The sequence below is a fragment of the Chiloscyllium plagiosum genome, chromosome 23 (genome assembly GCF_004010195.1).
Source record: "Chiloscyllium plagiosum isolate BGI_BamShark_2017 chromosome 23, ASM401019v2, whole genome shotgun sequence".
Lineage (NCBI taxonomy): Eukaryota > Metazoa > Chordata > Chondrichthyes > Orectolobiformes > Hemiscylliidae > Chiloscyllium > Chiloscyllium plagiosum.
In genome coordinates this window covers 57328633-57345456 of record NC_057732.1, presented here as the reverse complement: position 1 = coordinate 57345456, position 16824 = coordinate 57328633, and the positions used below count along the sequence as shown (strand labels likewise).

At 45.8% G+C, this 16824-nt stretch overlaps 1 protein-coding gene across 3 annotated transcripts in view; it reads left to right on the top strand.

The window, feature by feature from the left end:
• LOC122561888 (integrin alpha-E-like) overlaps window positions 1-16824 on the top strand; it is a 354449-nt gene that overhangs the window by 172470 nt on the left and 165155 nt on the right. For all 3 annotated transcript variants that reach the window (XR_006315137.1, XM_043714220.1, XM_043714221.1), the window contains 2 exons: window positions 3131-3261; window positions 4401-4543. Coding sequence is in view for 2 of the 3 variants with exons in the window: in XM_043714220.1 (XP_043570155.1) it covers window positions 3131-3261; window positions 4401-4543 (274 nt within the window). In the remaining variant the exon portion in view is untranslated. The remainder of the gene's footprint in view (window positions 1-3130; window positions 3262-4400; window positions 4544-16824) is intronic.

The window sequence follows — 16824 nt, the reverse complement described above, 5'->3', positions numbered from 1 at the left end:
ACCTTATAACTCTCAATCGCCGCAATTGAACCTTCACGCCTCATCTTTATATAGGCCGCCCTCTTTGATTTAACAAGGGATTCCATTCCTTATTAAACCACGGCTCCCTCACACGACCCTTTCCTCCCTGCCTGACAGGTACATACTTCTCAAGGACACTCAATAGTTGCTCCTTGTACAAGCTCCACATATCAATTACGCCCTTGCCTTGAAGCCTACTTTTCCAAGCCACGCATCCTAAGTTGTGCCTCACCGCATCATAATTTCCTTGCCCCCAGCTATAACTCTTGCCCTGCAGCAGTGCACACTTATCCCTCTCCATCACTAGAGTAAAAGTCACCGAATTGTGGTCACTGACCCAAAGTGCTCACCTACCTCCAATTCTAACACCTGGCCTGGTTCGTTACCCAGAACCAAATCCAGTATGGCCTCACCTCTTGTTGGCCTGTCTACATATGTGTGCATGTGGGTCTTTATCTGTCTGTGTGCGTGTGTGTCTGTCTGGGTTGGGGGTTGTGAGAGTGAGAAGGTGTGTGTGTGTGGTGCAATGGTGGTCACCTGTAATGTGACATGAACCCAAGTTCCTGGTTGAGGCCCTCCCTATGGGTACCGAACTTAGCTATCAGCCTCTGCTCGGCCACTTTTCGCTGCTGCCTGTCCCAAAGTCCGCCTTGGAGGATGGTCACCTGAAGGTCCGAGGTCGAATGTCCTGGACCACTGAAGTGTTCCCCAACTGGAAATGAACACTCCTGTCTGTTGTGCGGTGCCCATTAATCTGTTGTCGTAGCCTTTGCTCGGTTTCCCCAATGTACTATGCCTCCGGGCATCCTTGCCTGCAATGTATAAGATAGACAACGTGACTCAGCCAATGTTGTCTGAGTACATGCCATGTACAAGGTGGGTGGTGACCCCACGTGTCATGGTGGTATCCATGTCCACACTCTTGACACGTCTTGCAGCGTCTACCGTGACAGGATTGTATGGAGTTGTCCTGAGAGCCGGGCAGCTTGCTACGAACAACGATCCGTTTGAGGTTTGGCGGTTGTTTAAAGGTGTGGGGAAGGTCTTGGCGAGGTGCTCATCCTCATTGATAATGTGTTGCAGGTCACGAAAAACATGGTGTAATTTTTCAGCTCCTGGGAAATACTGAACAACGAAGGGTACCCTGTCGGTTGCAGCACGTGTCTGTCTCCTGAGGAGGTCGTTACGGTTCCCTGCTGTGGCACGTCGAAACTGGCAATCGATGAGTTGGGCATCGTACCCCTTCTTATGAGGGCATCCCTGAGTACGTCCAGGTGTCCGTCACGTCCCTCCTCATCTGAGCAGATCTGGTGTACGCATAGGGCTTGTCCATAGGGGATGGCTGTTTTAATATGTTTTGGGTGGAAGCTGGAGAAGTGTAGCATTGTGAGGTTGTCTGTGGGTTTGCAGTAGAGTGTGGTGCTGGCGTGTCCATCCTTGATGGAGATGCATGTGTCCAAGAATGAGACAGATAGTTGAGAGTAGTCCATGGTGAGTTTGACGGTGGGATGAAACTTGCTGATGTCACTGTGTAGTTTTATCAGTGACTCCTCACCTTGGGTCCAGAGGAAGAAAATGTCGTCAATGTACTTGGTTGGAGATCCTGCATAGAGAAGAAGTCTTGTTCGAACCTATGCATAAAAATGTTGGCATGTTGAGGTGCAAATTTGGTTCCCATGGCTGTTCTGTATGTCTGGATGAAAAATTGGTTGTCAAAGGTGAAGACTTTGTGATCAAGGATAAAGCGGATGAGTTGTAGGATGGTGTTTGGAGATTGGCAGTTGTTAGTGTTGAGTACTGAGGCTGTTGCCGTGATGCCATCATTGTGGGGATGCTAGTGTAGATTGCAGAAATGTTATTGTGACGAAGAATGTTCCCGGTTCAACTGGTCCGTGGGTGCTGAGTTTCTGTAAGAAATCCGTAGTGTTGCGACAGATTGTTGGTGTTGAGTACTGAGGCTGTTGCCGCGATGCCATCATTGTGGGGATGCTAGTGTAGATTGCAGAAATGTCTATTGTGACGAAGAATGTTCCCGGTTCAACTGGTCCGTGGGTGCTGAGTTTCTGTAAGAAATCCGTAGTATTGCGACAGAAGCTGGAGATCCCCTGTATGATAGGTTTCAAGATGCCTTCCACATAGCCGGAGAGATTCTCACATAGGGTCCCATTGCCCGACAACGATGGGATATCCTGGTGTGTGTACCTTTGTGTACCTTTTTTGGAAGGCTTTGTGTACCTTTTTTGGAAGGCAGTAGAAGTCGCCTACACGAGAAGTACGTGGGATGAGGGTGCGTAGGGAACTCTGAAGGACTGGATCCAAAGTTCTGATCAGTGTGTTTAATTCACGGGTGTGTTCTTTGGTCAGATCAAGGTGGACTTTGGGACAGGCAGCAGAGAAAGGTGGCCGAGCAGAGGCTGTTAGCTAAGTTCGGTACCCATAGGGAGGGCCTCAACCGGGACCTTGGGTTCATGTCACATTACAGGTGACCACCATTGCGCTTTCTCTCTCTCACGCTTTCGCTCTCGCTCTCGCGCTCTCTCTCGCTCCCAACCCAGACAGAGACACACATGCACACATATATTTTGTGGGGTGAATTTGTACTTTGCTCAATAACTGCATGAATTCATCTAGAACTCGGTTATCTCTCTTTATAGATTAGAATCAATCTAAACATCCTGGCATAGACAGAGATCACAGGGCTACCACCTTCAACATATTGTCTAGCTATCACCATTGTAAACAGCTAACCTGAGAATGCAACTTTTTTAAAAAAAAAAGGTTTTGTGATTTACACTTGAAAGAAGTAAAACTATCACTGTATTCCAAAAGATGAAAGGCTTAACAGACAATCAATTTTTCAATGTATAATTTCAGTTACAATCACACTGTAAATCTTTTGCTATAAATTGTATAAATTGCTATAAATTAGGATTGAGCCCTCCACTACCACCTGGTGGAGTGATGCTCCGAAAGCTAGTGTGCTTCCAATTAAACCTGTTGGACATAACCTGGTATTGTGTGATTTTTGACTTTATTCTGGAAATGATATGTTAAAAGAAATGATCTAATTTGTTGACACTTCTGACAATTTAATCTTTAAATTGTCTAGCGAATAAGTGGGAAGGATGTTCTGCTTGAACCCTTATACTTTGGACAATCAGTGGCTGGTTCTTCTGATGTTGATACTGATGGGATTCTTGACATAACAGTTGGTGCACAAGACAATGTTGTTGTGCTCAGGTATGTAGCCATATATAATACAACATCTTGTTCTAACAGACCGTTTAATTGTCTTCATGTATTTTGTTATATAACACTGATCAAAACTATTTAGAAAGGAAAAAAAGATTAAAAGCCTTTGGAAAATGCAAATATTATTCTAACATAATTAGAAGGGCATGACATTTTAACATGAAATGGAGAGTATTGTAATGTTAGAGGCTTCCACCTTTAATATTAGAGCCATAAGATACTATATTGAGACCAGGATTGTAATGTTAGAGATATTGCATTATCAAGTTGAAGGTTTAGCACTGTAACATTTGGCGCATAGCACCATAACATTAGCCACACAGCACTGTAATGCAACCTAACATTACAGGGTTTCCTCCGGGTGCTCCGGTTTCCTCCCACAGTCCAAAGATATGCAGGTCAGGTGGATTGGCCATGCTAAATTGCCCGTAGTGTTAGGTAAGGGGTAGATGTAGGGGTATGGGTGGGTTGCGCTTCGGCAGGGCGGTGTGGACTTGTTGGGCCGAAGGGCCTGTTTCCACACTGTAAGTAATCTAATCTAAATTTGTATGCCTAACTATATTTACTGCTTCCCTTTATTCGTTAACTTTTTTTGCCAATATAAATATTTTTCCTCCTTTACTTGTAATTTCTCTCTGACCTGGTCTTAATCTTCCTGAGATATACAAATAATAAATGTGGTGTGCATAACATTGTCTGTTAGATTTGGGAGCAACTAGGAAAGAAATACAATTTACAGAGTAATTTATGTTGTGGAGGAAATTTATGAAGCCCTGCAGTCAGACCTGTACCTATAGAAGCCACAAATCGGTTCAGTTGAACATGTTATGTCTGGCATTCAGTCTGGCCCCTTTCTAAAGAAAACAACAGGTTTTAAATTTGAGTTAATGTTTCGGATCCAGTGACCCTCTTTCAGAACAGTTCTAAAGAAGGGTCGCTGATCCAAAACGTTAACTCTGTTTTCTCTGCACAGATGCTGACAGTCCTCCTGAGATTTTCCAGCTATTTCTGTTTTTGTTTCTGCTTTCCAGCATTTACAGCTCTTTTGGTTTTTAAATTTAGATTTTAAATTTGTGTGATTTTAACGAGTAATGATGTTTTTAACAAACAATGATCATTCTTTACAGCTCAAGACCAGTTATCAACATTGGGACCAATGTTACATTTTTTCCGAAGCTGGTGCCTTTGTCCTTCACAACTTCCCATGAGCAAGAGAAAATTATCCAAGTTTCTGTGTGTTTTACTGCTCAATCAAAATTTGCATCATTAGGTAATGCCTTAATGATAGTAAAATGTAGACTCGAATGTCAGCATCACCATTATCTGGTATTCTACATATCTCATTGTAGCCAAAGAATCACTTACAATAGTTTCACCTTTTTGCTCTTACACTGTTACTTCTGGTATTCCATTGATCAATTGTTGGCCCCTTCCTATTTCTTTGTCCATTGGCTACATCTTTAATAGGCATAATGTTTGTTTTCAAATGTGCGCTGATGATAATCAGCTCTATCTCACCATGACCTCGCTTGACTCTTGTGTTATTGCTTAACCAACCTCCAGTACTGGATGAACAGAAATTTCTTGCAGTTAATTCTTAGGAAAATTCGTCATAAAGTCACAGTCATACAGCATAGAAACAGATCCTTCGGTCCAACTTGTCCATGCCGACAAAGTATCGCAAACTTAACTAGTCCAATTTGCCTGCATTTGGACCATATCCCGCTAAATCTTTTCTATTCCTGTACCTTTCCAAATGTCTTTTTAAATGTTGTAACTATTTGTATCTACTGTTTCCTCTGACAACTCTTTCCATATACTCCCAACCCCTTGTGTGAAAAGATTGCCCCTCAGTTCCCTTTTAAACCTTTCCCCTCTCACCTTAAACTCATGCCCTTTTAGTTTTGAACGTCCCCAACCTAGGAAAAAGACCTTGGCTATTCATCATATCCATGCTCCTCATGATTTCATAAACCTCGATAATGTCACCCCTCAGCCTCCAATGTTCTGGGGAAATTGGATGAGAAGTTAGGAGGCAAAGTTGGTAAGTTTGCAGATGACACCAAAATTAATGGTATAGTGGATGGTGAAGAAGGCTGTGTAAGATTACAAAGAGGTCTTAATCAATTGGGTCAATGGATTGAGGAATGGCAGACGGAGTATAATATGGATAAATGTGAGGTATTGCCTTTTAGTAAAACAAACAAAGGCAGGACTAATATAATTAATGGTAGGGCCCCGGGTAGTGTTGTACAATGAGGAGAAAGTGAGGACTGCAGATGCTGGAGATCAGAGCTAAAAATGTGTTGCTGGAAAAGCAACAGAGACCTAGGGGTTCAGGTATATAGTTCTTTGAAATTTGCATCACAGATAGACAGGATGGTTAAGAAGGCATTTAGCGTACTTGCCTTCATTGCTCAGACTTTTTGAATATAGTAGTTGGGGGCAAGTTATGTTGAGGTTTGATAGGACATTGGTGAGGCCTCTTTTGGCACTGTGTGCAGTTCTGCTTGTCTTCTGCACCCTCACCAAAGCCTCCACATCCTCCCTGTAACGTGTCAACCAGAATTGAACGCAATAATCTACGTGTGGCCTAACTAAAGTCTTATAAAGCTGCAACATGACATCTTGACACTTGTATTCCATTCCCCAATCAATAAAGGAAAGCATGCCATAGCCTTCTATACCATCCTATCTACTCGGGTGGCCACTTTCAGGGAGATATGGACTTGAACCCCAAGATCTATGTGTACATCAATGCTGTTTGGGGTTCTGCCATTAACTCTATACTTTTCCTTAACATCAGATCTCTCAAAGTGCAGCACAACACACTTGCCTGGATTAAACTCCATCTGCCATTTCTCCCCCAATATCTGCAACTGATCTGTATCCTTTAACAAAATTCTACACTGTCCAGAACTCCACCGATCTTTGTATCATCTGCAAACACACTAACCCTCCCATCTACCTTTTCATCCAAGTCATTTAAATATATATATCACAAACAGCAGAGGTCCCATTACAGGATCCCTGCAGAACACCACTAGTTATGGACCTCCAGCCTGAAATACATCCTTCTATCACTTCATTCTGCCTTCTATGACCAAGCCATTTTAATCTTCCGGCTGAGCCTACCAAAAGGGATCTTCTCAAAAGCCTTACTAAAATTCATATAGACAACATCCACTCCTCTATCCTCATAGAATTTTGAGGAGGTAACCAAGGTATTCAATCAGGTTAGTAAGATGTGACCTGCCATGCATAAAGACATGCTGACTGTCCCTAATTTGGCCATGCTTTTCCAAATATGCATCAATTGTATGTCCGATTTTAGCTTCCTAAACCTGACATATGCTGCGTTTTCTCTTTTTTGACTAAATTCACAAGCTCCCTTGTTATCCAAAGGTTCCTTACCTTGCCATCCTTGTCCTTTCTCCTTACTGGAACTTGCCGGTCCTGAACTCTCATCAGTAGGTCTTCAAACAATTCCTACATATTAAATGTGGACTTGCCTGATAACAGCTCCTCTCAATTAATACTCCCTAGCTCGTGACTAATACTGATGTAATTTGCTCTTCCCCCAATTTATTACCTTCCCGCAAGATCCTGACTTATCCTTATTCATCGCTTTCTTAAAACTTAAGGAGTTGTGATCACTGTTTCCAAAATGCTGAAAGGTCAGTAACCTGACTAATACAATGTCTGGTATGGCCTCTCTTCTGGTTGGACTATCCACACACTGTTTAAAGAAACCCTCTTGGGTATACTTAGTAAATTCTGCCCCTTCTAAGCCTCTTGCTCTAAGGGAGTTCCAGTCAATATTGGGGAAATTCCTCAATGTCTTATGAGCTGTCGGGGGTGGGGGGGCTATAATATAATCCCATCACTGTCATTGCACCCATCTTATTTTAGAGCTCTACCCATATTGCCTCAGTGGATGAGCTCTCTGGCATGTCCTCTGAGTGCAGATAAAGAACAAATAAAATTACAGTACAGAAACAGGCCCTTCAGCCCTCCAAGACTGCACTGACCCACATCCTCTATCTAAACCTGAACAAAGAAAATTTACAGCCCAGGAACAGGCCCTTTGGCCCTCCAAGCCTGAGCCGATCAAAATCTATTGTCTAAACCTGTTGCCCAATTCCTAAGCATCCCTCTGCTCCCCACCTACTCATGCATCTGTCCAGATGCATCGTAAATGAATTTACCGTGCCTGCCTCTACCACCTCTGCTGGCAATGCGTTCCAGACCTACCACCCTCTGTGTAAAGTACTTGCTGCGTGTATCCCCCTAAACTTTCCACCTCTCACTTTGAAAGCATGACCTCTCATTATTGAATCCTTAACCCTGGGAAAAAGCTTATCTCTATCCACCCTGTCTATACCCTTCATGATTTTGTAGACCTCAATCAGGCCCCACCCCCCCAATCTCCTTTTTTCTAATGAAAACAAACTCAACCTCTCTTCATAGCTCGCACCTTCCATACCAAGCAACATTCTCATAAACCTTTTCTGCACCCTCTCCAAAGTGCCTACATCCTTTTGGTAATGTGGCGACTAGAACTGTACACAGTAGTCTAAATGCGACCGAACCAATGTCTTGCACAATTTTAACATGACTTGCCAGCTCTTATACTCAATACCCCATCCAATAAGGCAAGCATACTATATGACTACTTGACCCCTCTGTCCACCTGTGCAGCAATCTTCAGGGTACAATGGACCTGCACTCCCAGAGCTCTCTGCCCATCAACTTTTCCCAAGGCTCTTCCGTTCATTGTATAATTCGCTCTAGAATTAGTCTTGCCTAAATGCATCACCTCACATTTGTCTGGATTGAAATCCATCTGCCACTTTTCCACCCAACTCTCCAGTTTATCTATATCCTCCTGTATTCTTTGACAGTCCCTTTATGCTGCCTATTTTCTAAGGATCTGTATCCCTTTGCTCCCTGCCCATTCCTGTATCTGTCTAGATACATCTTAAATGACGCTATAATTCCCGCCACTGTCACCTCTGCTGGCAACGCGTCCCAGTCACCGACCGCCCTCTGTGTGAAGAAGTTTCCACACAAAGGTGCCCGCAACATTTCCCCCTCACTTTGAACTCATGACCCCCTAGTAATTGAGTCCTCCACTCTGAGGGAAAATGCTTCTTGCTATCCACCCTGTCTACACGTCTCATGACTTTGTAGGCCTCAATCAGGTTCCCCCTAACCTTTGTCTTTCCAATGAAAATAATCCTAATCTACTCAACCTCTCCTCATAACTGGCAACATTCTGGCAAACGTCCTCTGCACCCTCCAAAGCATCCACATCCTTTTGGTAATGTGGCTACCATAACTGTATGCAGTATTCCAAATGTGGCCGAACCAAAGTCTTATGCAATTGTAACATGAGCTGCCAACTCTTGTACTCAATACCCTGTCCGATGAAGGAAAGCATGCTGTATGCCTAATTGACCACTCTACTGACCTGTGTTGCCACCTTTAGGGAACAAATGGATATGAACACCTAGGTCTCTCTGTACCTCAATTTTTCCCAGGACTTTTCCAGTTACTGTATAGTTTGCTCTAGAATTGGACCTTCCCAAATGCATCACCTCACCTCACATTTGTCCAGATTGAACTGCATCTGCCGTTTCTCTGCCCAACTCTCCAATCGATCTATATTCTGCTGTATTCTCTGACAGTCCCCTTCACTATCTGCTACTCTACCAATCTTTGTGTCTCAATACAGTCACATAGATGGATTAACTCCAGGAAAGGTAAGAGAGGTAGACAGCTAGTGCAGCAGTCTTTTGTGGCTATAAACATTTCAAACAGATATGCTGTTTTGGAAAATGTAGGAGGTGATGGATTCTCAGGGGAACGTAGCATGAACAACCAAGTTTCTGGTATTGAGACTGGCTCCAATGCAACGAGGGGTAGGTCGAGTTCCAAGAGATCAATTGTGTTAGGGGATCCTCTAGTCTGAGGTACAGACAGACATTTCTGTGGCCAGCAGCGAAAAATCAGAATGGTATGTTGCTTCCCTGGTGCCAGGATCAAGGGTGTCTCAGAGGGTGCAGAATGTTCTGATGGGAGAGAGGAGCCGGCAAGAGGTCACTGTCCACATTAGAACCAAGAGAAAAGGTTGAGATTCTGAAAGGAGATTACAGAGAGTTAGGCAGGAATTTAAAAAGGAGGTCCTTGAGAGTAGTACTATCTGGATTACTCCTGATGCTACAAACTAGTGAGGGCAGGAATAGGAGGATAGAGCAGATGAATGCATGGTTGAGGAGCTCGTATATGGGAGAAGGATTCACATTTTTGGATCATTGGAATCTCTTTTGAGGTAGAAGTGATCTGTACAAGAAGGACAGATTGCACCTGTATTGGAAGGGGACTAATATACTGGCATGGAAATTTGCTAGAGCTGCTCAGGAAGATTTAAACTAGTAAGGTGGTGGGGTGGGACCCAGGGAGATGGTGAGGAAAGAGGTCAATCTGAGACTGGTACAGTTGAGAACAGAAGTGAGTCAAACAGTCAGGGCAAGCAGGAACAAGGTAGGACTAATAAATTAAACTGCATTTATTTCAATGCAAGGGGCCTAACAGGGAAGGCAGATGAACTCAGGGCATGGTTAAGAACATGGGACTGGGATATCATGGCAATTACAGAAAGATAGCTCAGGGATGGGCAGGACTGGCAGCTTAATGTTCCAGGATACAAATACAACACGATAGATAGAAAGGGAGGCAAGAGAGGAGGGGGAGTGGCGTTTTTGATAAGGGATAGCATTACGCAGTGCTGAGGGAGGATATTCCTGGAAATACATCCAGGGAAGTTATTTGGATGGAACTGAGAAATAAGAAAGGGATGATCACCTTATTGGGATTGTATTATAGACCTCCTAATAGTCAGAGGAAAATTGAGAAACAAACTTGTAAGGAGATCTCAGATATCTGTAAGAATAATACGGTGGTTATGGTAGGGGATTTTAACTTTCCAAACAAAACTTGACCTACTCTTGGGAAATAAGGTAGGGCAGGTGACTGAGGTCAGTGGGGGAGCATTTTGGGACCAGTGACCATAATTCTATTAGTTTCAAAATAGTGAATGGAAAAGGATAGACCAGATCTAAAAGTTTGTTGATGGAGTTTGTGGATGAGTGCCATGCTATGAAAACAACCACACCAATACACACAAACGAAGTTGCATCAAGACACTATTCAAAAGGGCCACAACACACTGCAGCACACCAGAACTGCAAAAAGAGGAAGAGGAAGACCTGAGATATTTGTATCATCGATAGTCACAGGTGAGGTGACGGAAGACTGGAGGTTGGTAAACGCGGTGCCACTGTTTAAGAAGGGCGGTAAAGACAAGCCAGGGAACTATAGACCGGTGAGCCAGACCTCGATGGTGGGCAAGTTGTTGGAGGGAATCCTGAAGGACAGAATGTACATGTATTTGGAAATGCAAGGACTGATTAGGGATAGTCAACATGGCTTTATGCGTGGGAAATCATGTCTCTCAAACTTGATTGATTTAATTTTTTTGAGGAAGTAACAGAGGATTGATTGAGAATGGTAGATATGACCTATGTGGACTTCAGTAAGGCATTCGACAAGGTTCCCCATGGGAGAGTGATTAGCAAGGTTAGATCTCACGGAATACAGGGAGAACTAGCCATTTGGATATAGAACTGGCTCAAAGGAAGAGGGTTGTTTTTCAGACTGGAGGCCTGTGACCAGTAGAGTGCCACACGGATCAGTGCTGGGTCCTCTACATAAATGATTTGGATGCGAGCATAAGAGGTACAGTTAGTAAGTTTGCAGATGACACTAAAATTGGAGGTGTAGTGGACAGTGAAGAAGGTTACCTCCGATTACAACAGGATCTTGACCAGATGGGCCAATGGGCTGAGAAGTGGCAGATGGAATTTAATTCAGATAAATGTGAGGTGCTGCAGTTTGGGAAAGCAAATCTTAGCAGGTCTTATACACTTAATGGTAAGGTCCTAGGGAGTGTTGCTGAACAAAGAGACCTTGGAGTGCAGGTTCATAGCTCCTTGAAAGTGAAGTTGCAGATAGATAGGATAGTGAAGAAGGCGTTTGATATGTTTTCTTTTTATTGGTCAGAGTATTGAGTACAGGAGTTGGGAGGTCATGTTGCGGCTGTACAGGCCACTGTTGGAATATTGTGTGCAATTCTGGTCTCCTTCCTATCGGAAAGATGTTGTGAAACTTGAAAGGGTTCAGAAAAGATTTGCAAGGATGTTGCTAGGGTTGGAGGATTTGAGTTATAGGGAGAGGCTGAACAGACTGGGGCTGTTTTCCCTGGAGTGTCGGAGGCTGAGGGGTACCTCATAGAGGTTTATAAGATCATGAGGGGCATGGATAGGGTAATTAGACAAAGTCTTTTCCCTGGGGTCGGGGAGTCCAGAACTACAGGGCCTAGGCTTACGGTGAGAGGGGAAAGTTATAAAAGAGACCCAAGGGTCAACTTTTTCACGCAGAGGGTGGTACGTGTATGGAATGAGCTGCCAGAGGAAGTGGTGGAGGCTGGTACAATTGCAACATTTAAGAGGCATTTGGATGGGTATATGAATTGGAAGGGTTTGGAGGGATATAGGCCGGGTGCTGGCAGGTGGGACTAGATTGGGTTAGGATATCTGATCGGCATGGACAGGTTGGACTGAAGGGTCTGTTTCCATGCTGTACACCGGACTCTAATTGCAGATTCCCTCCCCAGAGCCTATTTTAGAGGGAACATTTTTCATGTGTGTGATGTCCTGACAATGGCTTTCTCATAGTCTCTGATGAGGCAATTGTCCATTCCCGTGACCTGCACTTAGGCCATCGTATCCTGAGGAGTGCGAGACGCTCAGCGATCTTCCTGTTTGATACAGCACAGGTTTGGTCAGGGTTAATCACTGATCCCAGAGCAGACCTGACCTGGTTGGCAATGGCCTTGACAAGATTTTGTCATCCACATTTTAACAGTGAGATTAGTCGCCAACTTCCACCCTCTTTCCCCCTTCTGCTTGTAGATGAGGGTGATGATGCCTTTCCTCATGGTACCTGCCCAAAGCATGCTGATGCACCTCCAGCAGGTTCTGGCCAATTAAGTGCCATAGAGCAGAATAGAAGTTGACTGGTAAGCCATCACTTCCGGGAATTTTTCTTCTTTTCAAAGGACTCAAGGGCCTTGATCAGATCATCCAGAGATAGCGGCTGGTCCAGCCTCTCCCGTGTGCTGTCGTCTAACACCTTCGTGATAGAGAACAGGAATGACTGGGAGGCCACGCTGTCAGTGGGCTTCATGTTATACAGACTGGCATAGAAGGATTTGTTGATCCTCATGCTATCAGCCTGAGATGATCTTACCGAGCCCTCTTCTTTCTTCAGGCTGCTGAGCACGAGCTCTCCTTGTGCATCTTCTGGAAGAAAATACGTGAGCACGTCTCGTCCTGCTCCAAGGAGCGGACCCTGGACCTGAAGATTATCTTGTAGGCCATCAAGGCGAAGAGCAAGGCTTGCTGGCCCTTCATCTGGACGTCCTCCATGACATCAACCCCCATCATCTGCAGCAGGAGCAACTTCTGTATACTTTCCTGGAGTTTGGACAGTTTTCCCTGCTCTCTGTCACCTTCTGAACACCTTTAAAGATGAAGAACCTCTTGATGTTCCCTCTTGTTTCCCACCTGTTCACTGGAGACTCCGAGGAGCTTCATGCTTCTCCAACCTGCATAATCCCGCTTGCGTTCCTCTCTGTTTTCTGGGGTCAACAACTTTGTGTTCAGTTTCCACGTTCTCTTGCTAGCCTGCTGTTCGTCCTGTAGGTGACAGCTGTGCAGCAGGAGGCAGTGGTCAGAGAAGAACACTGGCTTAACTGGATCTGACCGTGAATGCTCAGGACACAAACAGGTAATCTATCCTCAAGCAGATAGACCCGTCTGCCTGTCACCAGATGTATCTACGCTGCACTCCATCTGCAGGGCTGCTGAAGAAGTCATGCAGCTTGGCGTCTTTGACTGTTTCCATCAGGACCCTGGATGTGGCATCTAGTTTACTCTGCCTCCACACTGGCTGCCGTCTGTTCCATTCCAATCCGTCTTTCCTTCTGGGTACTGCCTAGCTCCGTTCTGCTGCTGGATGGTGGTACCTTGCTGATCTTTGGGGGCCCACTGCTCACATTGCCACCTCTGGCCATTGAGCATTCGTGGTGCCCTTGGGCAGGCCTTATACATGTGTAGGGAACTGGCCACAAGTTAAAGCTTTTGGACTCCTTATAGCGCTTGATCAGGTGACTCGTCTGTTTGCAGTTCCTACATATGGTCACCTTACAGTTCGCTGCCATGTGTCCTTCCCTCCCACAGGTTTGGTACACTCTCAGCTGCCCTGCATATGTCAGGTAGCCCCTGCTCCCTCCAATTGTGGAGCTGAAGGGTGGGTGGAGGATATTCCCACTGGAATCCACCCTCAGGGTCACCTTGACCTGCTGCTTCCTGGGACAGATTCTGAACAGGTCCACAAAATCAGTGCTGTCTCCTTCCACCTGCACATACCTTCCCAGGAAGGTCAGGACATCAGCTGCTGGGATGTGGATTTTGTACATATGGATTGTAACAACCTGACTCCTCTATGCAAGAAGAACACACAACAGCATTGCAGACAGGATGGAGAACAGAACCTCCCCTTCTTTCTCCTTGAACACCTTCAGGAGCTGCTCCCACTACTTCACGCTCCTGAAGGTCACATCAAAATACCCAGCACTGGGGAAATCCTGCAGACAGGCAGAAGTGGGTACTGCAGATGCTGATGATTAAAGCCTTTGGGCTTTTGCCCGATTTTTTTCCAGCTCCTCAGATGCTGCCTGATCTGCTGTGCTTTTCCAGCACCTCTTAAATCCTGCAGGATGTCTTTTTTTTAAATTTCAAAAATATACTTTATTCATAAAATATTTTGATCTGTACAATTGGTCATGCCATACATATATAAACATTCCATTTTTTTGTATACAGAGATCAGAATTAATCATTTGTGTATATACAGGTCTGTACGTTTATCATCCATATGTTTAGCTGAGGTGCCAGCAGAGCCCACTTACTGAGTGGGCCCCCTGTTCTTCTTTGGCAGGCAGATGTTACACTGTGGTCTTTCCCCACCGCGCCTTGGCCGCTGCCCCAAGCTTCAGTGCGTCCCTCAACACGTAGTCCTGGGCCATGGAATGTGCCAGTCTGCAACACTTAGTCGGCAACAGCTCTTTCAGCTGGAAGATCAACAGGTTTCGGACAGACCAAAGAGCGTCTTTGACCGAGTTGCTGATCTTCCAGGCACAGTTGACATACGTCTCGGTGTGCATCCCAGGGAACAGACCGTAGAGCACGGAGTCCCGCGTCACGTAGCTGCTCGGGACGAACCTCGACAAGCACCACTGCATTCCTCTCCAGACTTCCTTTGCGTAGGCACATTCCAGAAGGAGGTGTGTTTCAGTCTCATCCCCACCGCAGCCGCTTCGAGATGCAGCATGTGGTGCGGTAGAGAGTCCGGGCATGCATAAAGGATCTCATAGGCAGAGCCCTTCTCACAACCAGCCAAGCCATATCTTGGTGCTTGTTTGAAAGTTTTGGCGATGAGGCATTCTGTCAAATGACTTTGACAGTCTGCTCAGGGAACCGCTTGACAGGATCCGCCCTCTCCTTTTCCCGTAGGATCTCGAGGACGATACGTGCTAATCACTTCCTGATGGACTTGTGGTCAAAGGTGTTTTTCTTCATAAATTTCTCCACAAAGGACAGGTGATACCGAACGGTCCAACTACTTGGAGTGTTCCGCGGCAGCGAGGCCAGGTCCATCCTTTGCAACACCGGGGACAGGTAGAATCTCAGTACGTAGTGACACTTGGTGTTTGTGTGCTGGGGATCCACGCACAGCTTGATGCAGCCATACACAAAGGTGGCCATCAGGGTGTAGGTGGCATTGGGTGTGTTTTTTTTCCCGTTGCCCAGATCTTTATACATCCAGGCCCTTCGGACCCTGGCCATCTTTGATCTCTATATAAAATGGAAGCTGGCCTGGATGACTGCGACAGCACAGGTTCTGGGAATATCCAGACCTGTGCCACATATACCAACACTGACAGTGCCTCACACCTGATGATCAGGTTTTTAAACCCACGATGGAAAGCTTCCATCTGCCCAGTTTCTGCCTCACTTTCCTGATACGTTCCTCCCAAGACTTGCCGCACGCCCCAGCCCCTCCAAACCAAATACTCAGCACCTTCAGGTGGTCAGTCCTGATGGTGAAGGGGATGGAGGATTGGTTGGCCCAGTTCCTGAAGAGCATAGCCTCGCTCTTGCTTTGGTTGACCTTGATTCTAAAGGCCCGTTCGAACTGGTCACATATGCACATGAGTCTGTGCATGGACAGCGGTTCCGCGCAGAAAACAGTGACATCATCCATGTACAGGGAGGCCTTAACCTATAGGCCCGTGCTGCCAGGAATAGTCACCCCTCTCAGGCTCGAATCCTTCCTCATGGACTCAGTAAATGGCCTTATGCAGCACACACTCAGCATTCCAACAAAACCTTCTTCACAAAGGTAGAACAAAGAACATTTACAGCCCAGGAATTTTTTTTTATTTCAAAAATATACTTTATTCATAAAATAATTTGATGGTCTGTACAGTTGGTCATGCCATACATATGTAAACATGTACATACAGAGATCCAAACTTATCATTTTTATACAGGTCTGTACATTTTTTGATCATATGCCCATATGATTAGCTGAGGCGTCAGCAGAGCCCAAATGACTGCATGGGCCCCCTGTTCTTTGTTAGGCAGGCAGATGTTACACAGTGGTCTTTCCCCACCGCGCCTTGGCGGCAGCTGCCCCAAGCTTCAGCGCGTCTCTCAACACGTAGTCCTGGACCATGGAATGTGCCAGTCTGCAACACTTAGTTGGGGTCAACTCCTTCAGCTGGAAGATCAGCAGATTTCGGACCACTAGAGAGCGTCCTTCACCGAGTTGATGATCCTCCAGGCACAGTTGATGTTCGTCTCAGTGTGCATCCCGGGGTACAGACCGTAGAGCACGGAGTCCCGCGTCACGGCGCTGCTCGGTACAAACCTCGACAAACACCACTGCATTCCTCTCCAGACTTCCTCTGCATAGGCACATTCCAGAAGGAGGTGTGTGACCTGGAGCTGTGGGCCGGTGGGTACCTCTTGGTTCTCACCGGGTGGGGGGAGGGCTTTACCCGTCCCCTCAAAGGGATCGTCTTTTCCTGCTTGGGCGGTGCTGCCCTCCTTTTTCCCCGCGGCGCTCTGTCTCTTCCTCTGGTGACGACCCGCCTTGCGCCCATCCTCACCGTCGGAAGAACTGCATGTGTCCTCATCGCGTAGGTGTCGCTTCCCCCCTCGCTGGGTGGCTTTGGGAGGTTTCCTCTTCCTGCTTTTCACGGTAATCCAGTCCTCTGCCTCCTTTGGTCCCTTCTCTTCCATTTCCTCTGTCTGTCTTGCAGGAGCTTGGATCGGCTGCTGCACCTCCCCGCTGTCTGCC